This window comes from Neopsephotus bourkii, unplaced genomic scaffold (assembly GCF_033783945.1).
Source record: "Neopsephotus bourkii isolate Nb327-2 ecotype Australia unplaced genomic scaffold, CSIRO-AGI_Nbou_v1 NB_272, whole genome shotgun sequence".
NCBI classification, from domain to species: Eukaryota; Metazoa; Chordata; class Aves; order Psittaciformes; family Psittacidae; genus Neopsephotus; species Neopsephotus bourkii.
In genome coordinates, this window is record NW_026900781.1 from 514,710 (window position 1) to 523,739 (window position 9,030).

Here is a 9,030-nt window from a genome sequence, read left to right on the forward strand (position 1 = left end):
GGGTGACGTACGCACGCGGGGAGGGGTCTCGTGGTACCATAGAGGCGAGGGCACTACGGGGAGCGTAAAGGGGAAGCGGAAGCGCGTGCGGGTTGCGATGAGGCGGCTGAGGTGGCAGCGGTGTGAGAGCGGTCGGGCGGGACCTACTGCTGTACCCAGCGTCCCCGGCACGGAGACACCGGCCGCCGCCGGCCTGCGGGTGAGGGAGCCTCGGTGCCGCTGACTCTTGCTGCCCGAACGCCTCGCTCCGGAGATGTCGTGCGGCCGCGCGGTTCCCGAGCGCTGGAGCGGTACCGTGAGCCCGCGCAGGCCGTAGTGGGCCTGCGACCGCCATCCCCCGGATCGAATCGCTCCGCGGCTGGACGCCGCCATGCGCCTGGCTGCGCTGCTGGCCGCGTTGCGGCCCGTGCTGCCGCTCGTCCTGGGCCTCTCCCTCGGCTGCAGCCTGAGCCTTCTGCGCGCTTCCTGGAGCCAGAGCGGTGGTGAGGACCAGTGCTTGGGGGGGCTCGGCCGTTCCGGGCCCCTCGCTGGCGGAGCCCTTCCGGAGGTTGCAGATGGAAGGCTGGGCCCGGGCCATGAGGATTTCAGGCCTAGGATTGTTCCGTACTACAGAGACCCCAACAAGCCTTATAAAAAAGTGCTCAGGTAAAATCTGTTTTTCTGGCCAGGCTTTCCTGCAAAGAGAACAGTCACATACGGGTGGTATTGAGGGTTCTAAACCTTTCAGCGAGTTCACACGTTCAAGGTGGAACATGCTATTTGAACTACCTTATGTAGTAATAGCTTGATGCAACAAGGCAACACCTGAGATGGCTTCCTGAGAGGTGCAAGAGAAGGGTTTAAAAAGCTATTAAAATAATAAGTGCACCCAAGAAGATTGAGAATATTTCTTTTTTTGTTGCTCATGTCTAATAGAGCATGTTAAATTATTCTCCAAGACTTTTTAAACCAGCCTATTAATTAGGAGAATGTTGAGCAATTAATGATAACATGTAACTTGCAAGTAGTTAGCTCTGTACTTTTTGTTTGTTTGCTTTAATTACACTAGCAGCTTCTTAATTTGGATAAATGTGTTTTTTTTTGAAGGAAGCAAGTGTTTTTACAAGATGTGTTTTTTACTAGTGCATTGTCTCCTAAAGCTCTACTTATAGGCTTAACTCTTTCATCACTGATAGACTGCAGCATAAAGACTTACCCTAAATTTTGCAAACATCATGAAGTTCAACAAACAAATTTCAAGGTCCCGCACCTGAGTCAGGGAAAACCCTGGCACAGCTACAGGTCGGGCTAAGAAGTGATTCAGAGAAGCACTTGGGGGGTATTGGTCAGTGATAAGTTCACCATGACCCGTTAGTGTGCACCTGCAGCCCAGAAACCAACCATGTCCTGGGCCCCATGAAAAGAAGTATGACCAGCAGGTTGAAGGTTGATCCTGCCCCTCTGCTCTCGTGAGGTCCTACTTGGAGTATGATGTACAGTTCTGGTGTCCTCAACAGAAGGACATGGAGCTGTTGGGGCAAGTTCAGAGGAGGCTGCAAGGATGATCAGGGTGCTAGAGTACCTCCTGTACAAAGATGGGCTGAGAAAATTTGGGGTGTTCAGCTTGGAGAAGAGAAGGCTGTGTGGAGACCTTATAGCAGCCTTCCAGTATGTGAACGGGGCCTACAAGGTTGCTGGAGAGGGACTGTTTGTAAGGGACTGTAGTGATAGGACAAGGAGTAATGCACTCAAACTGAAGCATAGGAGATTTAGGTTAGATATAAGAGAGAAATTATTTACTGTGAGAGTGGTGAGGCATTGAAAAAGGATGCCCAAGGAAGTTGTGAATGCTCCATCCCTGGAATTGTTCAAGGCCAGATTGGACGAGGCTTGGGGCAGCCTGTTCTAGTGGGAGGCATCCCTGCCTATTGCAGGGGTATTGGAACTAGATGATCTTAAGGCCCTTTCCAACCCAAACCATTCTCTGATTCTGTAAGTCTTTGATTTTTGTCAGTGCAGCTGTTTGCCATGTAAGTGTGTTCTTCCATTACAGAACTCGCTACATCCAGACAGAATTGGGATTCCACGAAAGACTGTTTGTGGCTGTGTTGACATCCAAGGCTACCCTGAATACATTGGCAGTGGCAGTGAACAAGACAGTAGCCCATCACTTCTCTCGCCTGCTGTACTTCACAGGGTTGCGCAGTGCCAAGGTGCCTCATGGCATGGTGCTGGTGGCCCATGGGGATGAGCGTCCCATTTGGCTCATGTATGAGACCATGAACTATATCCATCAGCATTTTGGTTCTGACTATGACTGGTTCTACATCATGCAGGATGACACCTATGCCCAGGCTGACCAGGTCAAGGCTCTGGTGACACACCTAAGTATTAACCAAGATGTCTACCTGGGACGAGCAGAGGAGTTTATCGGGGGGGATGAGCAGGCTCGCTATTGTCATGGTGGCTTTGGCTACCTGATCTCCCGCAGCCTGCTGCTTAAGCTTCGTCCGCACCTGGACAGCTGTCGCAATGAGATCCTTAGTGTGCGGCCAGATGAGTGGCTGGGACGGTGCATCATTGATTTCCTTGGCATCACCTGTGTTTCCCAGCTCCAGGTACTACCTCCCTTCTTGGGGCTTTGTGTTAGCTAAGCCTGCCACAACCCATGCTCTTACTAGTTCCCCCCTGCTTAGCAAGGGGACCTTTCCTTAAGCCTCTGATATGAGTTAGGGGAAGAAAGGACTGTGTGGTATGGCAGCACTGGGGAGAAACCCATAATCAAAGCTGAGATGTTGTGGGAGAGAGAGCACATACAGTAGTTTTCATCCTACTAGCAGATGCTAATCCCCAGTTTTTTTGGAGGTCGGATAAAGGGCACACTGGTATCAAGAAGCAAGGGGGCACATAGTTGGGGGGAGTGAGGGGGGATGACAACTCTTACATTTTTGTCTCTGGGTGCTGCAGTCAGCATTGATAAGAGGGGCAGATGCATGTCTGGGGTGAGGGAATGCTTCTCTGTGAACTTGAGTTCCATGCCAGTCTTTTCTGGCTCTTGTCCACTTCAGGGCCAGAATTATCACACCTATGAACTGGCCAAAAATACTGAGCCAGAGAAGGAGGAAGAAGAGGAGTTCCAAGCAGCTCTTGCTGTGCACCCGGTTTCTGACATGACCTTGATGTACCGGTTGCACAAGCACTTCAGCAGGATCCAGCTTGACAGAACCTACCAGGAGATCCAGGACCTCCAGGTAAGTGGTGAAGGATATCTGCAGACTTCTTGACCGAACAGGTCTCCTTTTCCTTCAACACAGTGAAGGAAGAGTATCTCTTCTGGTTGCAGGTGTGACTTGTCAGCCACACACAGGATATAGCCCTGTGTCTCAGAAACAGCACTTCTGACACCATGTTATCCAAAACTATTGGTGTGATACTACCAAGATACAGTTCTAGGTGGTGAGGCAGGCCTGGGTGGGAGATGGAATGGACCTTTTTGAGAGTGTTTAGGGATCAGTATGCATTCTCTCTTTGCACAGATGCAGATCAGGAACCTGACATCATTGACCCCTGCAGGTGAGGTGGGCTTGACTTGGCCTGTGGGCATTAATGCCCCATTTCTTCCAAAGTCACGTTTTGAGGTAATCAGCTGGGACTACTTCACTGAACAGCACCTCTTCTCCTGTCCTGATGGCTCCCCCAAGTGTGAGCTCTTGGGAGCCAGCAAAGCAGATGTCAGTGAAATCATCGAGTCTGCACTCGAGCAACTTAACAGTCGCTACCAGCCTCTGCTCCGCTTCAGCAAGCGGCAGTTGCTGAATGGTTATCGGCGTTTTGACCCTACACGGGGCATGGAATATACTCTGGACCTACTGCTGGAGGCAGTTACCCAAAAGGGCCACAGTCATGTTCTGGCCAAACGAGTGAGCTTGGTGCGACCGTTGAGTAAGGTGGAAATTATTCCCATGCCGTATGTGACAGAGGCCACACGAGTGCAACTGGTGCTTCCCTTGACAGTGCAGGACCTGGATTTTGTGGCAAACTTCCTGGATATGTTTGCTATGAACACACTGGACACCCATGATAATGCCTTACTGACTTTGCTTTTCATCTACCATCCCTATGATGCCCAGCGTGTGAGTCAGGTGGATGTTTTTGCTGGAGTCAAAGCCATGGTAGGAGAGCTGGAGAAACGCTATGCAGAAGTTAAAATCCCCTGGATTAGTGTTAAAACTGAGGTGCCATCGCAAGTGAAACTCATGGATATAGTCTCAAAGAAGCACCCTGTGGATACACTGTTCTTCTTGGCCAGTGTCTGGACAGAAATCAACATGGAGTTCCTGAACCGCTGCCGCATGAATACTATCAGTAATTGGCAGGTCTTTTTCCCAGTGCACTTCCAAGAGTTCAACCCTGCGTTGGTGTACCGTGGTGAGCAGACTGCTTCCTCCACCACTGACTTCCTGAGGGATGGACATTTTGACAGGCATTCCTTTGCTGAGGCCTGTTTTTATAATTCTGACTACATGACAGCACGTACAAAGCTAGCAGCTGATATCTTAGACCGAGATGAGGTGCTGGAAAGCATGGAGGTATTTGATGTCTTCCTACACTATTCTGGTCTGCACCTATTCAGGGCTGTGGAGCCAGGGTTAGTGCAGAAATACGCAGTGAGGAGCTGCAATCCCCGGCTTAGTGAGGAGCTATACCACCGCTGTGTGCTTAGTAACTTGGAAGGACTTGCATCCCGCTCACATTTAGCCATGGCCCTCTTTGAGCAGGAGCAGGCCAACAGCACTTGAGAGACTAGAAGCATTAAGAACTTCTCAGCACCTTAACACTTGGCACTTTCCATCCCCTTCCTAGCCTTGCCATGGGTGAAGGGCATGTGATGTCCAGGGAGGAGGAGGAGGACTTTCCCAGCCCTTCTCTGAGACACAGGCCTGGGCTGCAGAGAGAGGCTGTTTCTCTGGGGGTTTTGTGTTGGGTTTTTGTTGTTTTGTTTTGTTTTGTTTTGTTTTTTTTGCTGGGTTTGGAATAAACAAGTTTATTTCCAGGCAGACTCATGTGGTTACTTATAACCTTTATAGTGTCTGGGATGAGGGAGTAAAACAAACTGTAGAGTTGACCTTACTTTAAACCATACAATTCTGCTGAGCAGTGCAGAAACAGTGAATACGAGCTGTGTACTGGAACAAAGTTACCTCTGCTATGCTGCTTTCGGTGCTATTGTGGTATGCTTATGTGCGTTTGTATCTTTATGTTTTCATTTTTCAGGGAGGCATAAATATAGCTTGTCTAGTTTACTGCTGGGCAAAGCTATTCAATGCACTTTCACTTTGCTGTTTGGCTTTTTCACAACTGCAAAATATTCATTTTGTTGCATCATCTGGAAAGGTGAAGGAACAGAAAATTCCCTTTGTGCACTAAGCTTTCCTCAGTTGGACTGATCGTTGTGGCTGCAGTGTGCTCTGGAAGACAACCAGGAACTGTCTGAAGTTCTGCAGATAAAGCAAAATATTATCCCTGAAAATAACAGGTATATTACTTCCTATCGCAGGTGCCATGGCTAGCAGATTTAATAGTTCTGCTTCAGTTTGATGAGCTGTGAAGTCCTGCACCTATTGAAGTGGTGAGCCTGTGCAACTGTTCTAAGGGACAGAAAATTATTTGCTGAGGCCATATCTTTTTTGAGTTCATGGCTCTACATGTTTTCAGTACACACTTTTGGGACCTGGTCGTTTCTTTGGGTACAAACACCTGCTTGCCACGTGCATCTTAGCAGAAGCTGGCAACTGTTTGCTTATTCTTAAGGGCTGTTATTCCAAATTCACATCTGTGTTTTCATTAATGTAATTACTAAATGGATGAAAAGCTCTGTTTTAATGAACAGGTATGGGTTTTCAGTATGCTTCTACAGAAACAGGTTCTTACCCAAATGTCACTTGTTATATTTGGTTATTTGAGGGAAAGCTTGATGAAAGTTTGTAGATAACAAATGTTAACCAGGTGTGAGAAAATGAGGACAGGTCTGTTATACAGAATTATTTGGACATAAGATGTACTTATTCATAAAACAGGTAACTGCAAAATCTTTTATCTGGCAATTAAGGAAACAGGTCATGGTTTAGATTTCCCTGTTCTGTATCACAGAGAAGGGACCTCTGGAGTTCATATAATTCAGTCCCACCCCTGCGCAAAGGATCAGCTAGGGGAGGTTGCTCAGGCCTGTGTCTGGTTGCATTTTAAGTATCTTGCTCTCCTGGCAATCTGTTCCAGCATGTAGTAACTTCTAGAGCCAAAAAGTTCTGTCTTATGTTTAACTGGAATTTCTTGTGTTTCAATTTGTGCCTATTACCCTATGTCACTGATAAGCATCTGTTTCTGTCTTCCTTCTCTTTCCCATTGATGATTTATATATATGGATAAGAATCACACTGAGCCTATTCTGTAGGCTGAACAATCCCAGCTCTCACAGCCTCGCCTGTTAGGACAGACATACCAATTGCTTAGCCATCTTCACACCCTTTCACTGGACTTTTTCCAGTATGTCTGTGTCTGTCTTGTACTGGGGAGCCCAGAACTGGACATAGCACTCCAGGTGTGGCTCACCAGGGCTGAGTAGAGGAGATGGATTACTGCCCTTGACCTGCTGGCAACACTCCTAATGCAGCCCAGGATGCTGTCCGCCTTTGTTCCTAGGGAATGCTGCTGGCTTATGTTTAACTTGTTACCATCAGGATCCCACCCATATCTTTACTGCCAAGCTTTCAGCTTTCCAGCTGCTTCTTTGCAGCTGGTATTGTAGAAATCAAAGGGCAAAGACCTGATGTGAACTTGTGAATTTCAGTATGATGAGCCAGCAAGTGTGACTAACCCCATTCATGGCTGCATAAGGACTCTTTAAGAAAAAAGATTGTATTTGCTATACTCATGAAGAGTATGAGGTGGAGGTCTGGTGTCAGGATTAAAAGAGAATCTGCAAGATTAAAAAAGCTTCAAAAGAAGTATTCGAAATCTCAATTGTTGCTTAAAAATGAGTAGAAATCTCAGATTGGTTTATTAGAAAATACTGTCTTGGTTACATTTACATAGGAAGAAGTCGGGTCTCTGCAGAACATCTTCCTGAGATGCATGCTTGTTGCTATGCAAACCTTCAAACAGTGAGAACACGAGAAGCTTTTTCTTGTTATGAGTGGTTGTTTTGCATAAGGAGGTGCTGATCTGTTATGATCCCAGTAGTGAAAGGCCCTCAGATCGTGTAAGGTATTATTTAAAATATGATGTATTAGAGTTAACACTATAAAGAGAGAATAGTGATCTTGCATCCTTCAGATGCAGGGAACTCTGAGTGGTGTAGCACTGAATGGACCTCTGGCCCACACACAGCAAACCATGCAAACTCCATCTGCAGAGTAAATTCTCCCGTTTTGGCTACTAGAGTTATTACAGGATTAGAAGAAAACAACTATTCATCATTTCTACTATCAGACAGAAAGGGTGTCTGCATGATAATTTCTCTTCTCACTTTTAGACAAAGGCAAAGCCACACAGGTGGGGTAATTGCCAGTATGGACTGAGAGAGCTGCCTGTGGATGCTTCTGTTTCAACAAGGTGGCAGAGGTTGTCCTACAGACAAAGAATTCGTGTGGCAAACACAGGCTGGAATGTCATACTGTGTGAGTAGCACAGCCCAAGCCTGTGCACACTCAGGTGAACTGTGATGTGGGTCATTGACTCCCTGGTGTACTGTGGCTGTTTTCCAGGATCACTACAATAGCAGAGATGGACAGTCTAAGAAACCCCACTGCTGGTTGCCTTGATGGTATGTTTGCCTTCCTGAACGCAAAAGAGATTCTGGTGCATGAAATGCCTTATGGTGCCAGAGAGGATGCATAGCTTGTAAATGTAAGTTTCAATATGGTGTAATACCCAAGGAGAATTCTCTGAATTATTGTTCACACTCTTGGAAGGACTACAGATGGACACTGGATGCTGTAGGGAACTATATATGCAAAGCAAGCAGTCAGATAGCGGGGGTAAAACAGTTCTCATGCGAAAGAATAAGCATTGGAGAAGGTACAGTAAGTTAACTGTCAGGAGCTCTCTGGTGATGAAACAGAGAGCTGTAGGGGATGTAGCAATTAGGGGTATCTGTAAAGAAAAGCTGCTACAAAGAAGGTCTTAAAATTGCAAGGGAAAGCTAGAATTATTAGTGAGTCCTTATTAGAGAAGAAAGAGTAATGGGAAACAGGATAGTGAAATTTGATTTACTGTCATTTAAACAAAGCAAAGATGTAAACAAAAAAACTGGAATGTGTCATTGTTTGGTAAATCACTGCCCTTGCCAGTATGTATGAGACAATGCAATACTGCACAGAACCTGAAACTCTTAAGGGCAACTAGTATCTTGGGGGAAAACTGAGGGAAGCTGTTTTTTCAAATTTATTTTGTATTTTAAGTCCATCTCTGAGGGAAGAGAAGGGCAGGAAATACTGCCAGCAATCGGCTGAGTCCATAAACTAAAGAGTCATGTTAGGTTTTGGTCAGAACTCTGCATTCCAAGGTAACATTAGGATATACAACAGGAACAATTGCGTCTTACAGGCAGACAGGTTACCTATCACAGTTATGTTCTAGCTATAATAGCCTGGGGATAGTAAATTAGAAATGCAATAAGGCAAGTACTGTTGAATTAACTGATCTAGTGCTACACCAAACAAGAAAAATGTTAATCTTTTTCTATAGATACCTAACATTACACTATAAACAACTGAAACTGGAAATGCTAACTGACAAGAAATTTAATGTAGTTGGCATTACTGCATAACTCATACTTGTCAAGGTGGTTGTACAGCAAGTAAGACTTAAGCCTTTGAAGTTACACCTTGAGTTAAAGGTGATCAGACAGCCATTACAGACTTGAAAATCCATTTCATTTAATGAAATGCTTTAACTATTAAATAGGAAGTTATGCAATAGCAAACAAGTCATGTGAGTTAAGAACTCAAATAAGAGTCAATTCTTGGATTTGGGCACTTCTAAAGGGACAGT

At 46.1% G+C, this 9,030-nt stretch overlaps 1 protein-coding gene across 1 annotated transcript; it reads left to right on the forward strand.

The window, feature by feature from the left end:
- Positions 1-4: 4 nt before the first annotated feature.
- On the forward strand, positions 5-5,622 carry CHPF2 (chondroitin polymerizing factor 2). Its single transcript, XM_061346279.1, has 4 exons — positions 5-645; positions 2,033-2,597; positions 3,048-3,230; positions 3,516-5,622. The coding sequence occupies exons 1-4, from the start codon at positions 371-373 to the stop codon at positions 4,776-4,778; spliced, it is 2,286 nt and encodes a 761-aa protein (XP_061202263.1). The 5' UTR covers positions 5-370; the 3' UTR covers positions 4,779-5,622.
- Positions 5,623-9,030: the final 3,408 nt, after the last annotated feature.

Bases quoted from the DNA above. Each gene is read 5' to 3' on its own strand.
- CHPF2 (XM_061346279.1), top strand. From the start codon at position 371: ATGCGCCTGGCTGCGCTGCTGGCCGCGTTGCGGCCCGTGCTGCCGCTC. The intron at 2,598-3,047 runs GTACTACCTCCC...TGTCCACTTCAG, and splicing joins CCTGTGTTTCCCAGCTCCAG to GGCCAGAATTATCACACCTA. The intron at 3,231-3,515 runs GTAAGTGGTGAA...CTCTTTGCACAG, and splicing joins AGGAGATCCAGGACCTCCAG to ATGCAGATCAGGAACCTGAC.